The sequence below is a fragment of the Larus michahellis genome, chromosome 3 (assembly GCF_964199755.1).
Source record: "Larus michahellis chromosome 3, bLarMic1.1, whole genome shotgun sequence".
NCBI classification, from domain to species: Eukaryota; Metazoa; Chordata; class Aves; order Charadriiformes; family Laridae; genus Larus; species Larus michahellis.
The window spans coordinates 108,757,847-108,784,200 of record NC_133898.1 but is presented as its reverse complement, the minus strand read 5'-3'; the positions used below and the strand labels follow the sequence as shown (position 1 = coordinate 108,784,200).

Below are 26,354 nucleotides of genomic sequence, written 5' to 3'. Positions count from 1 at the left end.
AATCCTTGAGGCTGTTGTGTTATAACACCAAGAAGCGTATCACACAGGAGTGTTCAGCTGTCAAACACAGGTTTTCTTTTCTGTTTTGTTTTGGTTTTACATGTTGGCTTCTGTCCGTGAACCAGATCTCTGGGTACTGCAGGGACCACCAACATCAGCTACTGCTGCTGCGTATCTGGTACTCCGGTTTGCAGAGGAGGAATACTACTGAGTTTCACCTATGCTAATTCCAGAATTTTGATGCTGCAATGTTTAGTTTTCCAAGACACCCTTGTGCCAATCTAAAACACAAAAGAATAGTCTACCAACAGCTTTGCATCTGCATAGACACTGGTAGCAAGTGTAGAAGGTGTAGGCATAGCAGTCCTACCTGGTGTGCTGGACGTGTGCCCGCAACGTAATGAACTCGGCGAGTGAAGGCTGCGTGGCCCACCTAATTAGCTGGGTAAATTATTGAGCGTGGACCTGTGCTCAGCTCCATGCTGCCGTGGGTACACTACCTGCAGGATTCTACCTTGCTCACTTGTAAAAGCTAGCCTGCGTATGCCTGTGTGAGCTACACTCTGAGCCTGTTATCTAGGAAGGTTTAAAGCCTCTTGTTTCATAGGATATGGACTGAGTATTTCATCTGGGTGAAATAACAATTTTGTTAAATGATTCCTAACCTCCTTAAATGAGAAATTCTGTAGCATCACTAGCCAAGAACCAAACTCCCCGAGACTGGGCTGATTCATTTTTGATGTGATTTGCTGGCTAATTTTACTGAGGAACAGTGCATTTGCCCCAGTCTGGCAGGCTATCCCAGTCCTGCACGGCAGTCTCAGAGCTGGGAATGGCAGCAACGCAGCTGCTACTGCAGCCAGTGGGAGAAGAATAAGAAATGCAGGGCCCCTCCCAGGAAGACCAGGGCCCTGATAAGCTCTGAGCAGATGTCCATCTCTCTGCATCGGGACGCCCTTTGGTGACCCTACCATGAGAATGGCATTCAGCTCTGCGGCCCATTTCTGTACTGGGGACACCACAGTCTTATGTCTTCGAGGAAGACGAAATTGAGAATATTTTGTTTTTCCTGGTGTGGATTAAACAGACAGAAAGCATGCCTATTTTGCGTCCAAGTTTAGGTCTGTAAAATGAAGAAACCTTCCTATTCCTGTTTTTCCATCTGGATTTTTTTTCAGTTTTGTTTTTTTGTATGTTTGTTTGTTTGGTTTTTTTACCAGAGAAAAAAATCTGATTAAATTCTGTCGCAAACTGTATGCTCTTTCTATTATTGAGCACTATTGCTGGTATGTGAGAGAGAGGAGGGGCTGTATGTCCAGAAGTCCTTTGTATCTGACTGGGCAGAAACCAGCTAAGGTTTCTGGGGTACAGCAGAACACTTACCTCTTTCCTTTCTGCCTTTACTCACCTCACCATGCTCACCAGTCCACTGTTGTTGCTCCAGGCCAGTCACCCCCTGCAGAACACAGGTATATCAGCAAGTCCTGATGGCCAGAAGCAGGAGTAGCAAGCATTCAGTCCCTCCGAATATTTGTCATGTTGGCTCGGCTACGGAAGTAGAAGACAGGTAACAAATGATGTGTGATGCTTGATTTCTTTAGGACAGGGCCTTCTCTGCACTGGGATAATGACTTATCTCATGTAGTTTAGGTTTTTAAAAATTAATTTTCTACAGCTGTACCAGTCTGACTTTACAGCTAATGGAGAGAAACAAGGAATACCAAAGGATGATTCACCTCATCCTAAGATAAGATGTCTAAGAGAGGTGAGAAAAATTGCCCTCCAGATGTGGTTATTCCTGTGCATTAATTATAAATGGAGCCTCAGGGAACTCAAGTTAAGTAGGGAAATCAAACAACTAGAACTGAGATGATTTCTACAATGGGTGTCCCAGTTTTTAGCATCTTCTCCAGTTCTACAGAAAACTTAAAGGCTGGTTGATGAGCAGCCTTATTCTCCATGGGACGTTTTGCAGCCGAAAATCCACAGAGCAGCGGTATTTTGCAAAAATTATGCTAAGAGGTCAGCAAATCTCCTTTATATCTGTTTTCACTTAAAGGTTTGATGACAAAGGTACATGGGGCACTGGAAAGAAACTTGGAGGGAGGACCATACGCTGAGGCTCACAAAGTTAGGGAATCACTGCACAAAGCTAAACTTTCAAAAAGGAGACTGAGATCATTTGACCCGATCTGCTTCTGGCAATGTTCAGTGAGGGCAGAGGATGAAGTCTGCAACAGCCAAGTGCTACCTGACTTCTCAGGCTACGACCTCTGTGGAGCTTGGATTTCGTACAGGTCTTTTGCTGGCTCTAACCACAGGGGTAAGTATGGCCCATAAACACACAATATGCTACTTCCTACCCACCACTGATTTTCAATCGTCTCCAGAAACTGTAGTTCAGACATCTCTGTGTACACACAGACTGGAATGCGATGCAGCAGTTAAATGTGAAGAGGAGCTAAGCAAATCCAGTAGCGCTTAAAATTGTCATATATTCAGAAAGCATGAGTCAGAACAGTCTCAAATGATCTCAGATATGAAACTGCTGCCGCAGCCACGTAACTCTCATCAGTGTGAACAGAAGTCAGATACCTTAAGGGGAGACAATCCTCCACATAAGAATAGAATAACGGGGATTTTAAAAGTGAAAATGATTTCGCAGACTTGGATCAGTTGTCTAATTTCAGTGTCATCTTGAAATATATTGTATTTAAAGTAACATGAAACAGCAGGAAGATTAGTTCCTGATGTCAGGAGAGAAGAGTTATTTCTGGCAGGCTTTAATGGATCTGCTGTATCACACGGAAACTTCTTCCAGCTAGGGAAGAATAAAACTATGTACAGAAAATAACAGCCCAATCATGTAATGGACCGAAATCAGGGGACAGCAGGAAATTTGCAATTATGCTAAAGCCACATGTTGTCATTACCAATTATTCTAAGACCCCTGTGACACTGTATGATTATTACTTATTTATCTTATGGCACCAAAAAGCACACCGGCCTCTCTCAGTAGAGATGAGACATGACCTCAGCTGGAAAACCAGCCTTCTGGTTAAGCACTGCACTTAAGTAAGTGCACAATGTGAGTGGAGCCAAGGGTTTCAAGTGGTTACACTTACCCAGCACTGCATGCAAGCACTTTAGCATATTAAGAGCTAACTCAACACACAAGAGTTTTAGCAAAACTGAAGTCAAATAGTAGGAGCAATGGGACAAAAGGAATGAGAAGGCACCCAATCACGCTTAACCATCACCACCACGAAGCTGGAAGAACATAGAGCTGCAATGGTTACACTACCAGCACGGAAGAATTGAACCGTCGGGTTAATTGGAGAGAGGAGACGAGAGTAGCTTTTCAAGTCTGCTCAGGAGCTTCTCCCAGGGCTGGGAGCCACTTGCTGGGCGGCTGCAGGAGAACCAGTCTGACGGGACCCTGGAGTCAGTGGAAAGAGGGGGGAAAGAGAAAAGCTGCAGATGAGTACTGTTTTGAGACAGCAGTATCATAGAAAAACTATATCTTGCAACAGCAATATGATATATCCAGGCACCAGCAATGGTTTAGAAAGGTTTGGATAGCGTGGTGTCGGTGTCTGCTGTCTTGGTATGAGTCAGATTGCAGCTGGTGGTGGGACGTGAGCTGGGTAAATACCACCGACAGCATCAAGAGCAGACCAAGGGTTACTAATGTAACATGAGGGTGTTTTTTTTTTTCAAGAAACTAGGAAACGGGTCTAATTCTGGGAATCCTAATGAGAGTCACGGCTTCTGGAGCGAGTCCAGAGAAGGGCAATGAAGCTGGTGAGGGGTCTGGAGAACAAGTCTTATGAGGAGCAGCTGAGGCAGCTGGGGGTGTTTAGCCTGGAGAAAAGGAGGCTGAGGGGAGACCTTATCGCTCTCTACAACTACCTGAAAGGAGGGTGTAGTGAGGTGGGGGTCGGTCTCTGCTCCCAAGTAACAGGCGATAGGACAAGAGGAAATGTCCTCAAGTTGCACCATGGGAGGTTTAGACTGGATATTAGGAAAAATTTCTACACTGAAAGGCTTATCAAACACTGGAACAGGCTGCCCAGGGCAGTGGTTGAGTCACCATCCCTGGAGGTATTTAAAAGACGTGTAGATGTGGTGCTGAGGGACATAGTTTAGCGATGGTTTTGTCAACGTGAGGTTGATGGTTGGACTCCATGATCTGAAACGTCCCTTCCAATCTAGACAATTCTATAAAATGTGACCCAGACCCAAAGTGCAGCCCAACAGAAGCCACCTAGCCTCCAACCCCTTGCTTCTCCGTCGGGCAGAGAACGGAATAACCGAGCTGGAAACCCTCCCCGTGGCTTCGTGCCCCCGACCGAGGCAGAGGACAGGCCCTGGTCAGTCAGGGCTCCGCTCAGGGCTCCGTGTCTACCGCGCTGGGGCCGGGGCCGCTTCAGCGAACTCCCACCGGTCCTGCCTCAGGGCGGTGCGGCCGCCCCGGTTACCTCAGGGACGGTTCCCCCCACACCCAGCTCGGAGGTGAGGACCCGCCGTTTCCCCGCCCGGCCCTGCCAGGAGGGAGTTTCTCCTCAGGGCGGGCAGGTGGGGCCGATCCGATCCACCGCCTCCTTCCAACGGGGGAGGGCGGGCAGCCGGCCTCCGCAGCGGCGTCGCCGCTTCCCGCCTCAGCGGCTGCCCCTGCAACAGGTCTGCACCCCCTCCTCCCCTCCCCTCCCTGTCTGTCTGTCAGGCGAACAAAGGGGCTGAACGCCCCTTCCACACAGCGACCGCCCGGCCCCCTCCGCCAGCCCGGCCCCTGCGCTTCAGCCATTTGCGTCGCCTGGCATCGCCCCGTCGCTCTCCGCTTCTCCTTCCCGGCTTCTCCCTTCCCCGCCTCCGCCGGCTCCTGCTCCGGCAGGGAGGTGGGGCGGAGGAAGCTTCCCCAGAGCGGCCGTCGCCGAAAGGTAAGCCCTTGTCAGGAGGGGAGCAGGGAGGCAGCGCGGCGGCGGGCCGGGAGGGGGGTCGGGCGAGTCCCGGGGCCGGGGCTGCCCCGGCCCCGGGACTCGCCCGACCCCCCTCCCGGCCCGCCGCCGCGGAGCCTGCGTGGGGGTTGGTGCCGGTATCTGCCGATAACTGAGGTAAAAAACGCGACGCGGAGCCACGGTAGCCGTGTGTGTGTGTGTGGGAGATTTGGGGGACCGTCAGGTTTTAATCGTATTTTCCTCTTCCCTCAGTCCCCCTTAATCCAACCTTCCCTGAGGCAGGAGGGAGGCCGGGCACATCCCCATCTCCCTTCTCCGTATGTCGCAGAGGAGCCAAACCTGGTGCCTGCGTACTATTATTATTATTCTTTTTAATCCTGCTGACCTATTAAAAAAAAAAATCTAAATGACTCTTTTACGCTAGCGTTTAGGGATGTGGAACGGCGGCAGATTGCTTCCCGCTATAAATTCTTCATGGCGTGCTTCCCCATCCTACTAAAAGCAAGCCCTGGGTGCTCACCGGCGTGCACGATTTTGCAGGGTGGAAGATGCCTGAAGAAAAGTCCTACTGGATTTCAATGGTCCGAAGCCGGTAGGCTTTTATGTCTGCTCTTTTATAAAGCAACAAAAAGCCGGCTCCCGAACCCGGACTCACACGCAGCGCAGAAAATGATAGTATTAAATCCTACAACTTTTTTTTTTTTACCCATCAAGGAAAAATAAAACCCCCATAGAAATAATATTCTGTAAAGCTCTTCCACAGCAACTAAATTGAACAACAGTGAACTAGAACAAAAAGCTAGAAAAAAGTAGGGCAATAAAAAATAGAATAGCAATAAAATAGAACAATCCTTTTATAAGATCTGAGAAGCTAAAGAGCTCCTCTGTTTTTCAGAGACTTAACCATCTGTCTCCCAAAAAGGCATTAAATGGGATGTTTATGGAAAAGAATTAAATTGTCGCTAGTATTGACACAGCAATATTTGCTCCCAGGTTTAACTCTTTGGCCCATCCTTCCTGTTCTGCATTCTCCTCTTCCCAAGGCCCATCACCCAGCATTTATTCACTCTTTAATTCTTCCAGTGCATGCCAATGGGATTCTCTGGTCATCCAGTGCTCCTGGCACTGTCTGATGAGATCCTGCCATAGAGCTGAGGGCTGGTCCGTTCCTGCCCCAGGTCCCCCCACATTCCTCAGGGACTCACTCCTGGCAGTAGTGTCACTGAAGTCAATGGTGACACTCTTAGAAGCTGGAGTTTGCAGGACTGCACCTCACCTCGACAATATGAAAAGACTGAAATCCTCAATAGCTTCCTTTCTTCTACAAATGTTTTGCTTGCATCACTTTTCAGTGTAACACGTAGTCCAAATAGATGGACAGATTTGAAATGTCAATAAATATTAGAGCACCACTATTTGGCAGGAACATTCAATGAAAGCCATTAACTGGCTTTACTGTAGTAAAGCAGGATTATAGTATTTAGGGCTGGCCTAGGTTACTGTAGAGACAGTGATGTGGTTAGATGACTGGATCCAGATCCTACTGCTAGGCGTTTCGGCATCCTGTAGTATTCTGTTGCAAGAGGATATTAGGGGCAGCTGGCTGCTAAAGAAATGTATAATAAAACATGAAAGGAAGTCCTGCAATTTCTTTTAAAGTAGAATTAAACCCTTTTTTTTTTTTTTTTCTTTTTTGCCTTGTGAGATCTTGTATGGGTTTTGCAGGGGTTTTGCTGTTTATCCCTACTGAGATTCTGCAGCATTGCAGTTAGGAGGCTGTTTCTTTCCTGTGAACAGAAGCTGAAAAGCTTGGAATTACCCATTTAAAAAATGAGCTCATTTTCATTGTGTTTGATCTCATTGGCCTTCTTGGGACATGACATTTTTAATATCTGCTCTCTTACTTTTCAATGGTATTATTATCATCTGTTCTTTCTGCTTCATTTTTGGTCTCAGTGTTGTTTTGTAAGAGAACAGGCGTGATTAGTTCCTTTCATTGAAGAAGAATTACTTTATAGCAGTTCAGGGTTTGACAACCAGTTTAACCTGATCTATGACTGAGCTGTCACTGAGCGGGAAGGGACCCTGCTCCTTCCCTAGCCCAGGCCATACCTTCCTGGCCACTTTCTTGTGCCAGCACTTGTAACCACGTGACAATACGGTGAATGGATAGAGATTTTGCCTTCCTCTGCTGTTAATTAAGCAAACACTCAGTTTACGTATGTAGATGTTGGCATTAGACACAGAGCATATAAATCTGCATGTAAGTCTCTGCAGGGTCGGCACCATACGTGCTGTGTTTTCCTTAGACAGTGTTGACAATTCTGTAGCCTTTTCTCTGTCCTCATCCTAAAAAGCTCCTTGGAAGCTAATCAGCAATTTTGGCTTTGAAACAATTACAAGGCTGGGTCAGTATTGTACATGGGTGATTGAGTGTTAATGCAAAAAAGAGTTGGCCAGGTCTTTTGTTCTGCACTGCACATTTGGTACTTTCCAGTTTCTTATACCTCATCAGTGAGGATGGCAGGAATTCATGATCGGTTAAGTCAGTTTATTTAATGCAAAACAAGCTGGAAAAAAAATCCAGTAGTTCTACAGATTTTGCACTGTGTGTCAGAGGGAGAAAAAAGATGTGTCACATAAACCTTTTTCAGGTGCGATATTTCTTGAGCTGCCATTGCTATGCCTCTGGCTAAAACAGATGGGTTGACAGCCTTCTTTAATTCACTCTGAAACACGCCAGAAACTGCAACCTTTCCATACAAATCCACATAAGTTGCACAAGCAGCTTCCATGCTGTTATGTTGTCTGTCACAACATGATTTGCATTAATTAATAGTATTGAAGTTATTTTACATGTACACATTCACAGATTAGCACAAGCTGTTTGTTGTTTTTCTGGACACTGATTCATCCAGGAGTATTTAAGGAGCAGAGTAAGCTTTGCATGTGGATTTCTAACTGCTGGAAGGCTCCTGGACTTCTGAATCATTTCAGACTGTCAACGTGTCAGAGATCTGCAATAATTTTTATTACTTTTTTTTTTTTTTTTGGAAGCAGTTCTGCTTTCCTCTTTCCCTCTCTTGTAAGTAGATTGGAAGAACAGGCCCTAAGCTCTGGAGATAAACTATTATTCCTGCAACCCATATTTTAAAGTGTTAGACAGTAAGAACCAAAAGCCAACCCTTTGCTACAGGAATGGCATGCGAACAACAAACGTTCTGATTCCGTCAGTCAAAGACAAATCTCTTCATGGGAGAGCTCTTCTCTTATCCTGTAGCTTTCTTTCATCTCTTCTTTACTGCAACTCCCCATGTTGCCTCAGTTCAAAAACAGCTACTGTACACATTTGTATGTTCAGTGTAGGAAATCCAGATGCTCATGAAGTTAATGGAAATTTTCCCTTGATTACAAAAGGGATAGGATTTAAAGTGATGTCAGACTCTGGCGTTATTAAAAAGCTCTGTGAAACTTAGGTGGAAGTTTCTAACTGCAGGCTACTAGCACATCCAAAGCCGTGGAAGTGGGCAGTACACAGACAACGTATTTCTTGTTTAATAACAACTGATAATAGAGTCCTGAAGGAATTTGTTTTTACAGCAGATGCAGAAACAGTAAAGTAAATGTCATTTGAGTGTATTGCTTTGTGAGCTTTGGAGTTAGTGCCATGTGTCCCAAGAAGTTTTACACAGGAGACGGGCAAAGAATGTTCGTGTTGCATTCATATGATAAAATTCACTGGTGCTGCATCTGGTTGGTCAGAATGAAGCATATATCACTCATTCTCTGTAGCAGAAGACCAGAAGGCTGTTATGATGGGCAACAGAGTTACAAGGTTCTATTAGATTGTTAGCCCAATGCCTGGACAGTATCCCTGCCAAGACCTTTTGCAGCCTTACGGGGAAATAGATACTTCTATTGTACCCCCAAAATCAGGCATCTTTTCAGAGTACAGTGGCTGAAAAGCCTCAATATCTGCTTTGAGGAGATGGTGTTCATGTGTATCTAAAACCTCTCCCTCATCAGAAGCAACCAAATTTTAGACTTATAAGTGAAATATCAAAATTTCAAAATGGTCAAGAACCACAAACCAGGACACCTGAATCTGTGCTTCTTCTCACACCTCCCGAATCATAACCATAAACACCTCTCTGCCTCACATCCTGATCTGAATGTCTTCGTTCTTACTCCAGGTCCTGATCTGTTCAGCTTTGCCCAGATTTCTACCTAACAAATGCAAGAATAGCACCATGACTGTCACACATGATGCAAATTTCACTGCATGCATTAACAAGCTTTTATCCTGTAGCACTTGAAAAGGACATGTTTGAATCAGGTTAGTCAGCCATACTACAATCTTTACTTCTCCTCCGTGTGAGGAAATCCAAAAGCAGATGGGACAGTCCTGAGGCACACAATTGTGCTGCCAGTCTGTACGTCTCTTGAGAAAGATAATGGATCACTTTGGGAAAACAGAATGCTGCCAAGTCAGCAGATACCAAACTGTAGAAGATGAAAAAGTGAAGTCCAAAGTGAAAAGTGGCATGTATATTTCTTCAAGGTATCCAAGATGATCCATTTGACACCTGATTTTCCATGAAGGTCGTTGGCCAAAACAGAGAAGCTGTATAGATGTGAGACGAATGATTTGAGCAGAACAATGCTTTGACCTAATTCAGCCAGGAGTTATTGGCTTGGTACACGACTAAAATTCTTTGGCCTGTTCTTGCAGTAATAAGATTAGATAACCAGGCAGTCTTTTCTGTCTCTTGAATTCAGGCATCTTAACTGTATCCTATCTGCCCTGTTAAATGGAAAAAAAAATATTGTGTGAGATATTGAATTGTTTGCACTAAATTATAAATGCAAAAGGTGAGTGTTGTCAGAGAAATTGGTGCAGCCAGGAAGCCTTTGTCTGAACACCCAGGCTCAGCATATGAAATTCACATTAGTAAAAAATGTTATGTATCCAATGCAGAAAGTGTCAGGCCATGGAAATAAGATTATTTTAATAGAAACCTATTTTATTTCTGTCTCTGACTGGCCAGCAACTGTTACCTTCTAGTAATGCAATAGCATGCATTACACTCAATTTTCTCCTCTTCCCCTGTTTAGTTCCAATGACCACATGGAGTATCCTCGTATTTTGTTAAGCCCTCAGTTACACAGTTGCTGCTAAAAACATTCCCATTGCATGCTGAAATCCGTGCTGACAGCCTACAAGTATTTCTGATAGTAAAGTCTTGCCGCAGAAGTACCTATGACTCTAGCATGTGTTTCTGCTTTGAGATCAGCAAAAGCCTTTTTCAGTCCTAGCACAAGCTGAGATGGCTTGGATCTCCAGGCATATAACTGAGCCCTGCCACACCAAAGGCAATAGGATGAAGTACGGAAAGTTCCCTCTCATCAGAGAACAGAACCCAGGATTCTTCTTTCTCTCCCTCAGTAACATTTTTTATTGTTTCAGTGAAAAGTAATAAGCTTTAGTCTGAAGGACAGTAACCCCCCTCTCATGGGCTTGATGATTTGGGCACTCTGTTGACATTTGGGGGTCTTAACCTTGTCAGATGAAGGAAGAAGCAGCGGCAAGTTTCCCATGGGGCTTAAAATAATTTAGATTTACTTTTAAGAGGATTCTGGGCTGAGGTACCCAGACACGTCCTGATCGCACGAGTTAAGCACTTCATCACCATGGTCTCTGGTATTTTTCTACTAGCTAGCTCTTGGTAGCTCTCATATGCTGGTTTTTGAGAGTCCGAATCAATTGGCATCTGACTATAGCCACACGATGTGTATGGGTACAGAACCTGTCCATGTGTTCCAGATTCCATTCCAGGAGCTGGTTACAGGTAGATCAGCAGTACTGTACAGCTCAGACACACAACATGCGTCTCTGCCCTTGCAGGAGAACTGGGAGGTGCATCCCACACACAGATCAATTCTGTGTAGGAATATGGCCTCAGGCCTGCCCCATGTCTCTCCACCTTGGCCTGGTTTCCATGAAATAATAAATAAAAGAAGGCAGACTCCCATGAGTCACCTAATAGTTCACAGTTATAGGCCCAACAGCAAACTTTACCAGTAGCACTTCTGCCATGGCAGAGAGAAGTCTGGGCAAGCTAATTCTTATCCTTCTTTCAGATTGGGCTGTCATTCTGGAGGCTTTTTTTGCTATCTGATATAGCTGTCTTAGGTCTTATCTGTCTGTTGCACTGCCATCTGCCAGATAAAACTGCCCTTAAAGTCAGCCTTTGCCATGCTTAGCACAGCAGCATGTCTCTCCATCTTTGAATCCACTTCAAAGTCTGTGTAGAGATAATGTCTGCAGAAACCTGGAACTATTTTGTAAATCTAACTGGATGTAGTGTACTTTTTAGCTGTGGCTAGAATGACTGTAAACCTTAAGTTTGAAAAAGTATCTGGGCAAAGAAACAATATATGATCTCCAAAAATAAGAAGGGTACCATCCACCATGTATCTGAAGGACCTCTGCCTTTTTAAGCATCGCTTACTTAATTTGTCAAGAAATCAGTGAGCCTGTTCTGTCTTTAAAAGCGGGGCTTTTTTATCTTAAGTACCTGATTTCAAGTTTGTCTGGAAAAATAAGTGGTTTCATTATTCCCTCCTCTAGAAGTTTTCCGTTTACTTTCTTTTCCTAGGCATAAGTCTCAGAAGAACGGGACTCTGTTGGCTTTCCTTTGAAGTCTATTGTTACTTTTCACATTCTGTCTTTCTCAAGCACAATGATGACATACTTTGGCAGATTTCTGGTGCTTTGAGTTCCTTAATCTGTATGTCCTTTTCATAATGATATTAAAAGCAAAATCGAGTTTTATCTTAAACAAGGAATTTTATTTCCTCCAATTATATTGGCCTATCTTCTGTATTAAATGCAATGCATAGCAGGGGTGTTGCAAGAATGCAGTACATTCATGGGGATCAAATGCTTTTCTGGAATGCAAAACCAAACCAATCCTGACTCTTCTTTTATTTTCACAAATCTATCTGAAGAAATCTGCTGGTTTGCTTGACTTGGCTTCTCAGTGGATATTCTCCTCCTTTATTAGTACCAACATTGCCACGGTGTTCTCGGAGACTTTGAACACGTTTGCAATTATTTGTTTACAACAGTTTAATGCTGGCTGAAAAGTATTTCTGCAATCAACAGCAGCTAACCACACTAACGCTCAGATGAGGCTTTTCATCATCACAGGCTGATGCTTTGCTTGATGTCAGTATTCCTGGTGTATGGTAATTTCCAGAACTTAGGTCAGAAAGAATCACTAGATCAACTAGTCTGCTTCTGTCAAATTTCATTCCCCCTGGACTCCCAAGTTCCTTCCAGCAATGTACACACTCCAGATCTCCTTCATCACATCAGAATAAAGGTCTTCCCATGTCAGATCAAATGTCCAGCTAGTTCAGCATCCTGCCTCCCACGTGGACCATAATCCAGTATTGAAAGAGGCGTGTAGCAGGGTAAAAATGCATATTTTCCCATGGGATACTACTTCATCTTTGAGTATTAGTACTCTAACCATTTTCCAACTCAGGATCCTCCTAAGCTGGACGCAGTTCTAATGTTTAGGATGTAATTGGTCACCTTCAATAGATTTCCCTTCCTTGAGCCCATTCTTCACTCTCCCCATCAATTCATGTAAACTTTCAGTATCCCCAATATGCTGTGGTAGTCTTCCCCCCACCCAGTAGTGTAAATATTTTGCTTTGTTTATGCTTCCACTCCTTGGTTTGTTTAGGGCTTTCTCCACCAGCCTAAGGCAGCCATCAGTATGCAGAATTTTCATGTGCTTACACTTAACGTGCAGTCATCAAGTCACAGAGCAAACATACCAAGCCCTGAAGAAGTGTCAGCACTGCATTTCTCAGGCTGACTAAGGCTTGCTCTACCTGTTCTCCAAGCTACCAGCACAAGCCACCTTCTCTCCAAAACCATGGAAGTGTGGCTGTGAAGTGGTGCCTAAGCTAGGGACCTTTTTGCATGGGAGTTGGCTTGAGACTGACATACACTGTGTGGAGACAGAGTAAGCTCGTATCTGGTTGCAGAGTGCTGCTGTGAGTCTCTCAGTGAAGTGTTATCCGTCCATCCATCATGTTCCATTGCAAACCTACTAATGCTATAGATGAAAGGTAACCTTTTCCCTACTGTTACTCCATATTTCCCAGTACAGACATTCAAGGACTGCATTCATCCTTTCAGCTGTAGCACTATGCTGGTATGTTATCTACAGCTGTTCATCTAATGTAGCTGTGTCCAGATATGATGAAAGTAGCCAAACTTCAGTTTATCACAGACGTAACCACATGCTCTCACCTTATATCTAGAACTGTAATTACAAGGCCATTTCCAGAACTAGCAGCAGTTCTCCATAAAAAAGTTTTGTTATATTCAGTATGGTATTGGTATGCCATTATCTCCTGATCTGTAGTGCATTAGTGATGAAGACATCCCATTAGCCCTGGAGTTTTCCCCAAAGGTGTTGTAATCACTCAAAACATTGTTTCTGACTGTTCTTTTTCTGTTAGACTTTCTTTCTTCTAAGAGATGTTGCAGATGACTTGCACTTAACCTTTGCTAGATTTTGCTTTTGTGGGAGTGTTATTTCCTTTTTGGTGTGAGAACTCCTGAGAGACATGGCTCCTCCCTAACTACTTCTGAAGAGTCTAAACTGGAAGGAGCTCAACAAGATAGTTTCCTTTTTAGAGAATGGTTGTCTCAATGGATATCACTGTTAGGAAACCTTTTCTCTGGTCATGACAACTGTTTAGAACTTGTATATTTTTAGTTTAGATTTGCTAGCTATAATATCAATTTAATCAGGCTTTTGATAATATTTTTATTATGACTTACTTCCTCTCTCTTTCCTCCCTGCCCAGGCACACAGAGCCTTTTCTTCCTCTGAGTTTCTGATGAGGAACTACTGCCCATGTTTCTTGTGTGGTCTGTCATCATAAGCTCACATTTCTTAATTTTTTTATGTTTCTTCATGGTTTGTATGAAAATTTTGCAGTTATGAGATAAAAGCATTCATACCTCCATTATATGTTATGAGAAAATTGCAACACCTTGAGAGGTCACAAGAAAGCTGCATAGGCAACTTGAGTGTGGGTACAACGCTACAAAATACAGTAGGCAGGGCAAGACACTAGGATTGCATTATAACCCCAATTTTGAGCTCAATGAGCAGGAGTGTAACAGATCATTTTTATAAATATGCAAACCTCTCTACACTTGACTCTGCCCTCCAAAAGGTTTTGCCTTCTGGGCTGAGCTGGATGTCTTCACACTGGCCAGTTCTACTTTTAACAGTCATCTTTTACTTTTTAAACTAAATAAAAGGAATGTTTTCCATCTTTTGATGATCCTGCCTCTTTGGACTCCTTAATCATCTCAATCAGATGACGCCCCTATCCCGAGGGAATTCTCTACTGGGGTAAAATTTGGCAGTACAAGTTTTTACAAAAGCATTTCCTGGACTAAGGTGGAGCAGAATGGCATTCTGTCAGTTCTGAACTGGTGTAGTGTCTCTTGGGGAGGATAGCCTACTTATGTAAATTAGAGTTGCTTATGATAGGGATGATAGGGAAAGCACTGCCTTTATTTACCCTGGGACTGAGTCAGAGCAGTTTCCATTTGTGAACTGGAAAGCAATAACCCAATTCCTCCCACATGTGCATATTCCCCAGAGAAATTGGGTCTTGATAGAGGACAGGGTTTCGGTCAAAGGTTATTGGCACTGCACAAAAAAAAATAGAGGGAGAACAATGCAAAACAAGCATTTAATTGGATTTTATCACAAGAACTGCCAAATGAATACAGTGCCAGGAAACTTTACCTGCAGCTCTTCATTACAGTTCCTCTGTCAGAAAAAGCTACGCCTTCTTATCTGTGCTGTTACTTGAGCAATGTCTCACAGCATCTGAGGTTGGGGGCATGCGGCCAGGATATTGTAAGTGTGTCATTGCCAAGTCTGTAAATACAGTTCATGTTTGCTGGCAGTTCCTCTTGTCCATTAACATTACATCATCCCTAGACCAAACCCATGATAATGAAAACAGTTTTAGTCCAAGTAATTCAGCTTCTGATTTAAAAGTCTCCAGTATATAAGGTGACATCAGTCCACAGATGCCATGTACTCTAAACGGCTTGCTTCCTTTTCCAGTACCTATCCACCTTTGAAAAAGTGCTAAACCCAAGTCTGTTTTAAGCCAAATTAGATTGTTAGGAGCTCAGATCCTTTTGAATCAGCACAGCTATCAAGTATCTTTTGCGATTCTGTAATTTTTGAATGTTCTGTGTTGCCAGAACAGCAATACAACTCTTTTATCACCCTAAATAAGAAAAAAATGAAGAACGAGTTCAGTATTTTATTTCCATCAGCCCCTTTCAGCTTCTTCCTCTTTTGTACTAAATCCATGACCTTTTAACTCAGATCGGTCATGTTGCTCAATAATGGGAAGGTTCCACAACTCCTCTGAATTGTTTTTTCAGCTTCATCTTTGTGCAATCCTTATACTTTGTTTTCAGACACTGAGATTGCTGGAGCAGTCATTGCTCTGTCAATTGACAAAGTTCCCCAAAGTCTCTTTTAGCTTTTCTAAGTCTTTGGCTTCCCTGTAGAGTCCCTTGTTGCCTAAATTGCATGTGATACTTTGATTCAAATCCTCCTCATGCTCATGCGTGAAATTTCAACATATTTTTGGTAGATAGCTATAAATATACCAGAAAACAATATTCTTCAGAATTCTGCTGCTAGCAAGTCCTTCTTCCTCCTCGTGATTCCTCATGAGGACGTTAACACAGGTGTTTGTTAGGACTATGGTGGGTGGCAGCTTCTTTCTCAACATCATCTCAGTGTCAAGTGAAACTTCTAAGCCAAGCAGATATCTGAATATGGGGAAAGGTATGATTACTGTGCTTGAGGAGGCTCTCACCCTTTTTAGTTTCATTAGCCAAGAAAGTTGAAAAGATCACTTTTTCTGGATGCTGTTTTTAACGACTTTGAATATTCTAATTGGTGATTTTCCTTCGAGACATGATGCAGGAAATCCATTTACCATATGGAGATATTATTGGTATTACAGTGACTGTTTCTGACTTCTCACATTTAGACACCCACACTTTTTATTTTTGGTAGCATACTCTTTCATTCTTCCTTTATAGTTTCACTTGCAAAACCAAGCAGTAGATGGAGAGCTTCAGACTATCTGAATCTACTCATTCCTTCTTGTAGAGAGGGAACATAAGTAGAATTGGTTTCAGAAGTGTGGTGTGTCTGCATCCAGGAAAGATCGTAATATTTAGAGCAACGGGGGAAAGTATATTAGCACCCTTTGAATGCTCACGATTGAGGACGTCAAGCTATCCAGAACTGTAGCAAGATAAGGGTTGAATATCAGGGCACTCAGCCCAAGAAAGAGCAGAGGAGACACAAAATGTTTCAATTACTTACTTATGTTACAAATTATATACTGGAAGCAATTTTCTTAATATAACAGTACATCAGAGCTCGACATTCTAGGTGTTTTTCTAACCATCTCCATTTGACCTTTGTCATTTTGCCAGTGTCAGTTACAGTAGCTGCTCTCAAATAAGGCTGATCATCAGGGCTCTGGAAGGCCTGGAGCAGAAAGTAGATTAATCTCAATGTCTACAGCATAATAAATCAGAATAAAAAATGGTAACATAGTGAATTCAGTACTGTGAAGACGCACTGAAAAACAAAATCACATCGATAGGGATGCTGACCAGTTTAAATTATTAATTAATCAATATATCTTCTACAGACACACCAAGTGTACAGACAGATCACTGCATTGCTCCTTCTCTAGTTAAAGCTGCAGAAAAGTCAGTAAAACCTAACCTACCGAGTTTGGGTCTGGACCTCAGGAAATTTGCCACTAAGGCTATCCAAAGTTCATAAAATGTCGCAGAAAGTTCCTAAGTGCCAGATTTTTAAACACCCAGATGAGAAATACAAAGTTTGTGAAATTTACTCATTCTAGTAAAGAGTTTTCAAATGCTGTTGAAACCTTGTTATGGTCTCAAAGGCTCAACTATCCAGAAATCAAACCTCAGTATTGATTTATTGTCTAACTGAATGTGATCAAATGTAGTAGAAAGTCCTTCACAGGGCAAGTGCTCAAAATAAAAACCCGTAAGACAAGACTGATACTATCATTTAAGTGAAGTTTGCTTGCGCAAGTATGGGCTTCTAGGTTTCATGTCTGTGTCAGGAGTTTCCAGACAATGTCACCTACCAATTATGCTTTCACTAAAAAAAATTAAAAAGTTAGATTTTCCTAATATTAATTTAATAGGGTAAATAAATAATCTCTGCTGAAAGGAAGTCACAAGGCATATTTTACATAGAAATGAGTGTTCCTTGAGGACTGTGAAAAACCTGCCAACGGGGATTTCAATGGAAATTAATAACCTCCTTAAAAATAGAATCAGAGCTGCAGATACTTATTAAATGAAATTAAGGACATTTGGACAATTTTCATGCATCATTCATCAAAACTTAAACCAAGCCTGGGAAGTTCATAAACAAACATGAGGCAAACAAACAGCACTTTGTTAAATTCTAAAAACTACATTTGTGAAATGAAGATGCAACTGGGTGGTGATTGTGCTGACGGGGACTAACCTACTTACAGCTGTGCCCTGTGGCCTGCCATTTTCCCAGAAGAAACTTCATGTTCTAATTATCTATTGTGATTTTTTTGCTCGCTTCTACTTTTTATTAACAGAAGCCATAAATCTTTCAGACATGAACCAGTCCTTATGAAGTCTGACTTGCATCTCACTAACACATTACAGCTACATGTGCTGTTACATACACGTCAGATTGCTTTTGTCGTAACAACAAAAAAAAATTTCCTTTGATGTGTTTTGTAAACAATTGGAAGCTATTAGCATGCTTCTGGTCACTTTAGAATACTATAGATATCCTATTAAAGGAAATATAACTCAAAGAAAGAGTCCCAAACTGCTGAGTGAAGTGAGAATTTATCCCTTTTAAAACTGGTCAATTTTTTATACTTTCTTTTAAACAGGGGGAATGCACATGAGGAGTGGTGATATGAAGAAACTTTCACGAAGGTCACGTAAAGGAAAACTTGGCTAGTGTGGAATCTCCTTCCAGAATAGATTGCAGCCACGACCTTCCTCTGAAATAGTTGTATAAGGTGAATAAATTATGATAAATATCTTAGTTTAAAGGACGTTTGCCCTCACTGCCCAGCACAGTGTAGGGACCAGTTGCCATGAAAGGATGCTGCGCGTGCAAACTGCTTAAAATTTGTGCGTAGCAGCAGGAAAACGAGAACTGCTTTTCAGGCCGTTGAGCTGCACACCGGGGCGACACCTCCCCCCCAGAAAGAGGTCAGATTTTAGGGGGAGCTAAGCTAGTGCAGTCACCCCCGGGGCTGCGGGAGGCGGCAGAGCCGCGGGATGGATCCTCCCGGGAAGGGAAAAGCAGGGGTTTATCCGCGGACACCAGGGACCGCCCGGCGGCTGACAATATTAAGCAGCAGAAGGGCGGTGGGGGACGAGAAGCCGGGCGGGGGGAGCTGGTGTCTCGGCGGTGGAAGCTGAGCGCTCTCCGCTCTCCCCCGCAGGTGATGGCCCTTCGGCTGCGGCCGGGAGCCCCCCGCAGGGGCACGGCGCGGCGCAGGCCCAGCTAGCGCGGCTCCATGGAGGGCAGCGGCACGGCGGAGGAGGAGGAGAGCGGGGCCGGTCCCGGCGCCCCGCCGCCGCCTCCACCGCCCACCCCGGCCGCCCCCTGCGGCTTCAGCTCCTCCCTCTGCTTCAGCGCCAGCGCCGCTGAGCCGCAGCCGCCCGCCGGCGGCGGACGAGTGGTGGAGAGCCAGTGGGAGATCAACAACGCCGCCTGCCAGCCGGAGGAGGAGGAGGGAGAGGAGGCGGTGGGGACGCGGGAGCGGCCGGCGGAGGAGCCCGACCTGGTGATCGAGGTGTCGGGGCGTCGCATCCGTGCGCACAAGTCGGTGCTGGCGGCCAAGAGTGACTACTTTCGTGCCCGCGCCTCTCGGGACGTCCTGCGGGTGAAAGGGGTGAGCTACGGGGCCCTGCGGCTCCTCATCGACTACGTGTACACGGCCCGCATGGGCGAGGTGCGGCACGACAATTTGGCTGAAGTGGTGAGTGGTGCCCGTGTCCTCCAGATGCCTTGTGCCCTGCACTGTGCCGCAGAGGCCATGCGTGCCCAGCTCCGCCTTGACAACTGCTACCAGCTCCTCTGCCTGGCCAAGAAGCAGCGGCTGGCAGAGCTGCGGGAGGCTGCCTACCGCTTCATGAGTGACCACTACCTGGAGGTGCTGCGGGAGCCCGGTGTCTATGGCCGCCTCAGTGGCACTGAGCGGGACCTCATCCTGCAGCGGCGCATGGAGGCTGGACGGCCTTGCTTGCTGGTGGCTGAGGTCAGCGATGCCTTTGAGCGGCCGGGTGGCGGCAGCCGGCCACAGAGCCGCGAGAGCAGCCGGCCGCAGAGCCCCTCCTCTGTGGTGTCGCTGGAGGAAAGTGGCTCCCTCATCCACTGCTACCAGGAGTCCAGCGGCGAGTGGAGGGTGCTGACACGCCTGCCTGAGGAGGCCAACGCCAAGGGCTGCGCCATGTGTGTCCTCCACAACTATCTCTTCCTGGCAGGGGGCATCGCAGCGGGGACAGCGGGCAGTGAGCCCCGGGCACGCCTCTCCGACAAGGTCTTCTGCTACAATCCCCTCACCGACACCTGGAGCCAGGTGCGGCCACTGGCTCAGCCCCGCTCGCAGCTCAAGCTGCTGGCCCTGGACGGTTACCTCTATGCCGTGGGGGGTGAGTGCCTCTTCACTGTGGAGAGGTATGACCCACGAGCCGACCGCTGGAGCCCTGTGGCACCCCTGCCCAAGGGCGCCTTTGCTGTGGCTCATGAGGCCACCACCTGCAACGGGGAGATCTATGTGTCAGGGGGGTCCCTCTTCTACCGCCTGCTCAAGTATGACCCCAAACGTGACGAGTGGCAGGAGTGCCCTTACAACAGCAGCCGCCGGCGCTCTGCTGACATGGTGGCCTTCAAGAGCTTCATCTACCGCTTTGATGTGAGCAGTGGCCGTGGTGGGGAGCAGGGCCCAGGCGGCGGGACTGGTGGTGGTGTCGAAGTTTTCCGGTACAACACGGTGGCCAAGCGCTGGAGCCAGTGTGCAAGCCTGCGCCCCAGTGGTGGCCCCATCCAGCCCTTCCGCTGTGCCCCCTTGGGCAACACCATCTACTGTGTCAACCGGACCGGCACCCTCCGCTTCAGCCTAGCCCAGGATGGTGAGGTGGAAGCGGATGGCGGGCTCAAGGGCAGCTTTGACAGGGAGCTTCTTAAAGCTCCCTTGGATGCCAGGGGTGTGCTCCTACCCTTCGTGCTCACCCTGCCTGAGAGGCTGGACAAAGCGGGGGACCAGGAGAGCTCCCTCCCGCTGTGAGGTGGCCAGCCTGGCTCTGGCTTCCTGAATGGGGAGCTGGATTGCAGCTGGGGGGGACCCACAAACTCCCCCCTACAGAGGGGAGCCTCTCTGGCGTGTCTGCAGAAAGAAGGGGCTCCCCTTTTCCTCCTCTCCGCTCCCAAGATGTTGAGCTGGAGCCACTTGGTTGTAACTCAGTTGTAATTCTTCTGGTGTTTGCTGGGCTTTGTGTGAAAAGGCAAGCACATGAAAGGAAAAGCTGCTATAAAGGATAATCTCTGGATTATGTTTGTGCCAATTCCTGGTATGAGAAAAACTTTTTTTACACCTGAATTTTAAAAAATTCCTGACAACAGTGTCGTAATGGGACGTTACTGTTAAGTGTTGGTCGCGTGTTTACACGTAGTCACAATCTGGGCTGGAGCCTTTTCTGCCATTTGTTTTCTTTCTCTCTGTGATGATGCGGAGGGATAAATACTGCTGGCAATGTAGTTTAGCTACATTTGTTTTTATGTTAAACCAACTATTTCCTGTGTTAGAAAAGTATAGGAGGAACATCTCCATCACAGCCTTTCATTTCTGGTGCAATAGATAGTTTAAGGAAGGCATGGCACTGTGTGGTCCCAGGAATTTCAACTACAATGAATGATTTAACAGATACCAGACTTTAAGTTTTAAGCAACACAAATGTGTGCCACATGTTCGTATTTGGAATACAAAACAAAAAAAAGGCAAGTTACCTTTTTAAAATGTGGCATGTTATAGCAGATATGAAATGTTGTTATGTTCTTTATCTGAAAAAGGCAATGATTTCTGTATAAAAAGACATCACTTTATTACCTTTTTTATCAGAGATTTTAAATTATAACAAAAACGAACTGAAGCTGTTCAAACTGCAACCGATTGACATGACCATGTATGCCGCTAGAGTTGGGGGAAATATTTTGTACTTCAGCTGCTCTTTAATTAACTGCAGGTCAAGGAAAATTAACCTAAACCAAATGTAAATTCCTTGAAACTGACTGCAGACAGCTTAAACGTTTCACTGTATGTTCAGTATCCTGTGGCAAGAGGCTTTTCCAACTTAGTGCAAGACCATCAAAGGAGGACATGGAAAATAGGAATGAGCTACACATGTTGATTGTATTGTGCACTAGCATGATGTTATTTCCCTGTCTTTTGATTGAGAGACTGCTTTATTTATTTCAATCTAACGATTGCTGTAATCAATAAGTCCTTGTTAATTGCAATATGTGCTGATGGCATACGCTGTCATTGGAATTCTGAACTGCCCAAGAGCACTGGTTGTGGAGCAGCATCCTAACGAGACAAAACCCTACAAAGCTTCTTCCCGCCTGTGGGAAGTTGGAGCATACTTTTTGTCACGTTACTCAGAACTGGAAAAGTGTAAACCATCTACGCAGACAGACTATATTGAAAAGGGCACATGCATTTATTTTATACATTTTATATAAAAAATATCAGTAGGCAAGGCAAATGTTTTAGCTTTATGGTAAATCACTGAGAAACCTTTTCTCAAAAAAAAAAAAAAAGAACCAGTGTTTTTGCTATTGGTGACTCAGCCTGGAACTGGCATGGACTGTGTAAGGGATTTGTTTATACTCAAAGCTCTAGTATAGATTCATATTTTAGAAAGACATGGGGACCTTACATCAAAGAAAGCAGATCTTTTTATGTTTTATTTAGATGTTTCTGTTAAACAGGACATTAGCACTGTTATACGTTATTGATAGTTCCAAAGGAAGGCAGCAGGCTCTGTCCTAAGAGACACCATCTTCACAAAAGAGAATAGTGAAGTTTATAGATACTTCTTTCCTTCACTTTCATGTTTTTTATTTTTCCTTTTCTCCATCTGTCTTGCACAGGGTTTTAATGCAGCTGATCTGGTTAGCCATCCTGTAGAAAACAGTGATCCAGTCCTAAAAGTTCTTAGCCAAGCAAGCCTATTCCCTAGTGAGCTAATTAAAATATCAGCCAGGTAGGAGATGAAGGCCTGCAGAGTGCAATGCTTATCTTAGCCTCAGTAGAGTTTGGTGTAGTGGAATTTAATACCACAGGTGGCATATTCGTTAGTGATTCACAAAGAAATTGTTTTTTTTCACTGAATGATGGACTTAATTCTCAGACAAGAATCCTTGGAAATGTTGACTCTAAATTAAATTATACTGTTGTAGCTTGTGCAGGAAAGAAAAATTACATGTTTGCCTTCAGCATCGTTTTAATGTTAACTGTAGAAAGTATTTCAAGCTGTAAAACTAAAGACATAAGCGCTAGGCGAGATTTTGAATTAGTAGAATCAACAGGAACACACAAAGAAATGTCTGTTTTATTTTGCAATACAATATGATTTTGTAGTTCAAAGTATTATGTAGTGTAGTTCTTATACTACAGCATAGTGAGGAATCAAGCCAGCTTTTGCATTCCTATTAATTAAGCAGTAATTAAGCATTTTCATTCCTGCTAATGCATGAAAATGCTTCTAAATGAGTTTTGGGAAGTCTCCATGATTTAAGCTGCGAAAATATGCCACAGGCTTTTGGGAAAGAATGAAACATATCCTTTCTCCCAATATTTGTTGCTCTACACCATGAGGAAATACATTTGGAAATAATCTTTACTGTAATGAGCATTCTACAAACCTGCAGTAGTTTGTATTTTCTAGCTCCTATTGTTAAAAAAGGTTGAATCAAGTGCTTACCCGCTTTCAGTGTTTACATAGTCTAAGTGAGGGCAGAGTCTGGTCTTCATTAGTAGCTGTCTGTCAAACCTGTTTCCTTTGTACACTCTTTGCATAATCGCAGCCTGATGACTGACAGCAGAGGCTTTCTAGCCAGATTTCCTACTCTGTGGCCTCTGTTTCCTCCCTGGTAAGCCTGAGGCACATTTGCTGAGGGTTGTTTTTTTCCCCCAGTTATATCTTCAGTGTATCAAAAAAACCCAAAAAAACAACCCAACAAACCTGGGTATTAAAACCAGAATTTAGGTAGACTTCAGGCACTTAAATATCAAAATTGGCATCTCGGAACTCTCCAGTTTTGCTTAAACTGAGCGCCCGCTGTCCCTTGGCATGCGGAGGTGCCGAGCAGTTCCCCTCCACCCATTCAGAGCTGCTCACCTCTGAGCAGTTGGGCACCTGCCTAGCTACTGCCTCAACTCCTTTGAAACGACATGATGTGATACCCAGAAGCCTCTGGCGTAAGGTGGTTTTATGGTACAAACTAAAGGGCCAGGCCACCCTCAAGTTTTGTTTGCATATGTTTTGCTTTTAAAACAGACCTATTTTATCTAGTACCTTGAAGGCTACTGAATTTGCATGGGAGCATGGAGATATGTGTTCACTTTCTTAGCCTGCAAGGATTCGATCCACATCTCCCACTGCCTGATTGGCAATGGACTGAAGGACCTCTTGGAGCTAATCCCAGATCTCTAAATATTTATGCTTTTTCTATTATACATTAATTGGCTGAAAATCTCAGAAACGATCCAGGTAGGTGAAATCAAGCCCTCATCCTCACTGAGTGGTCTGAGGCTAGCTTGAGAGATATGGTTCTCTCTGCTGGCTGTCTTCTCCATGAATCTCACAGTCCCTTTCTCCCACTTTTAATAGGACATGCAGGAGATAATTTTTCTGCTTCTTCCTCCCTAGAGTACTCCTGTTTTCAGGGTCATCTGATGGAGGACGTAGGCTTGAATTCCCTTAAACTGAGTAAGGACCAAACTCGGGCCTCCCAGTTCATGTGTGTGTGTTCTCAAATCCAGATGGCTATTTAGAAGAGGATTGGGACCACCTCCTACAGCTTTTTTTCAGGGATGAACCGCATGCAGATCCTCCAAAAGCACACATAGGCTCCTGCACACTGAGTTCTGGGTTGATTCCAGGCTCCAGATCCTGGATGGGTAATCGAGGACACGTTTAGTTGGTGCAATTGGGGAAGTTTTCTTCTGTGGAAAGCTTTTCGAGCCAGGCTCTGTGTTTTGGGTTTCCAGTCTGAGGTGAGGGATTCCAGGCGCTGTACTGGGAGGCCAAGCAGGCAATTTGGATTCTTCTCAGGGGTGATGCCTTGGTAAAGAGGCATGGCAGTGCCTAATGTGGAAATGCCTGAAGCCTTCATTGCATCTAAAGCTAAATCCCTGCTTGAATAAAAAAACAAGCCTTCTTAGCAAATGCTAGTAACAGATGGAGATTTACTATTTCCATCTATTAACTGGTTCCATAAAAAGAAATCTTAATTGCAGCAAAGGCATTTGTACAAATTCTGTTTACACTTGGAAACTAAGTCAAAGGAATAATTGGCAAAAGAGTAACCCTATTTGTTCAAAACAGACACTGTTAAGCAACATGGGAAGGATGTTAATCATACCCTATTAATGAATAAAATTGTGCAGTAGCTGATGTAAATTCTGTCCACAAAAAAAATTCTTTGTAAATAAGTACCTGGTAAAATATAAAGTGATAAAAGAATAAATTATTCACATGAAAGCTGTAACTCTCCTGTGCTGTTTGATTGGCTCTCAGAGTGTTGTATCCTGATTATCGCTATTCATGAGTGGCCTATTCCTGCTTTTCCTGCTCTATGGTATCCATTCCATTGTCCGCTCCGTAGATGTCTTACCCTTCATTATCCCAAAGCTTAACAGTGGTGCGGGCGTGATTTTCTTTGTGTCTGGACTGACGTGTAGTGCTTTGTACTTGAATGAACCCAGAAGAATTAGGCAGAATTGTATCTTTGGGCTTTTTCTTTCCAGTGGCGTTGCTCCTGGGAAACTTAAGAAAGCACAAGAAGGGGAAATGGTGGTACCACTGAGCAGTTGTAGTAACAAGCATTTAATTAATTTCTTTTTTTTCTATCTGCCATTATTCTATGCACCAGATTCGCACTGGATTTAACAGACCATCTCTGTGTAGCTATTACCAGTATGAGCCCGACTACTATTGTAGCAAAGTATGGGTTTTTTTAAGTATATTTACTGCCTCAACTCCTACTCTGAGATAATTTAACGCAAGTTTGTAATAGTTCCGCACATTTAGTAGATTACTGGACCTATTCTTATTTTCACATTACTGCTACTAAAAGGAGAGATTGACACGAAAGCTCGGTAAAATTGTGCACTCAATAATCACCCCCTTTTCATTTGTTTTGTCCCACCAAATGCTCTAGTAAGAGCTGCTGGAATGAACCCATCACTATTAGGGGTCAGCAGGCTGTTTTGGAGGCGCTCTAACTTTCATAAATTACTCAATGGGAAGAAATAGGAGTCTGGGGCAGAGGGATAGGAGAGAAGAGAATTAGGAGTCAAAAATACCTACTTTCTATCCAGTTGAAACAAACAAGTAGCAGGGAAGGGAAACCGGAATTGGTACTTGAGACAGTGATGGCTACAGGACAATTTTTTTTGAATATTTCTTAAACAGCCCGAGATTTTACCAGTTATGTTGTTAGTCTTGTCATTTTGCACCTGCAATACATCTCAAACAACCGTAGTGTTTAATAAGCTACTTTTTGCAGGACGCTTGTGCTTTGCTTTGAGGTCTTAGTGGATAAACGTTGGGCAAGTTTGTGAAATCATGAAATAACAATGTCCATGCTGCCACTACAACAGATTAACTAATGCAAATGCTTTAGACACTGTTTGCAATTCAGGTGAATTATATGTGTAACTGATGTATTAACAGTTTCATTTTTGAAGTATATATAGGTAAAGCTTTTTATGTACTCCAACTTATGCTGTAATGAAATAAATACATACAAAAAAGCTTATGCTCCCCTTTAGGGATTTCTGGGTAATCGGTGTTTTTTGTCATCCCTCCAATCAGTAAACAGTGTTATATTTGTTCATATCATAAAGCAAAGACAAAATTATATGGATTATCACAAAGGTAAAATGTTTAGGAAATGTTAGGCTAAG

The 26,354-nt window shown here is 44.1% G+C and overlaps 1 protein-coding gene across 2 annotated transcripts; it reads left to right on the top strand.

The window, feature by feature from the left end:
* The first annotated feature begins 4,621 nt into the window (after nucleotides 1–4,621).
* Nucleotides 4,622–26,222, top strand: KBTBD11 (kelch repeat and BTB domain containing 11). 2 transcript variants are annotated; one of them, XM_074581657.1, is made up of 3 exons: nucleotides 4,622–4,940; nucleotides 18,036–18,167; nucleotides 18,600–26,222. In XM_074581657.1, the coding sequence occupies exon 3, from the start codon at nucleotides 18,675–18,677 to the stop codon at nucleotides 20,445–20,447; it is 1,773 nt and encodes a 590-aa protein (XP_074437758.1). In that variant the 5' UTR covers nucleotides 4,622–4,940; nucleotides 18,036–18,167; nucleotides 18,600–18,674; the 3' UTR covers nucleotides 20,448–26,222. The 2 variants fall into 2 exon arrangements, with proteins under 2 accessions (XP_074437758.1, XP_074437759.1); XM_074581658.1 differs by lacking the exon at nucleotides 4,622–4,940 and adding an exon at nucleotides 5,527–5,550.
* The last annotated feature ends 132 nt before the right edge of the window (nucleotides 26,223–26,354 follow it).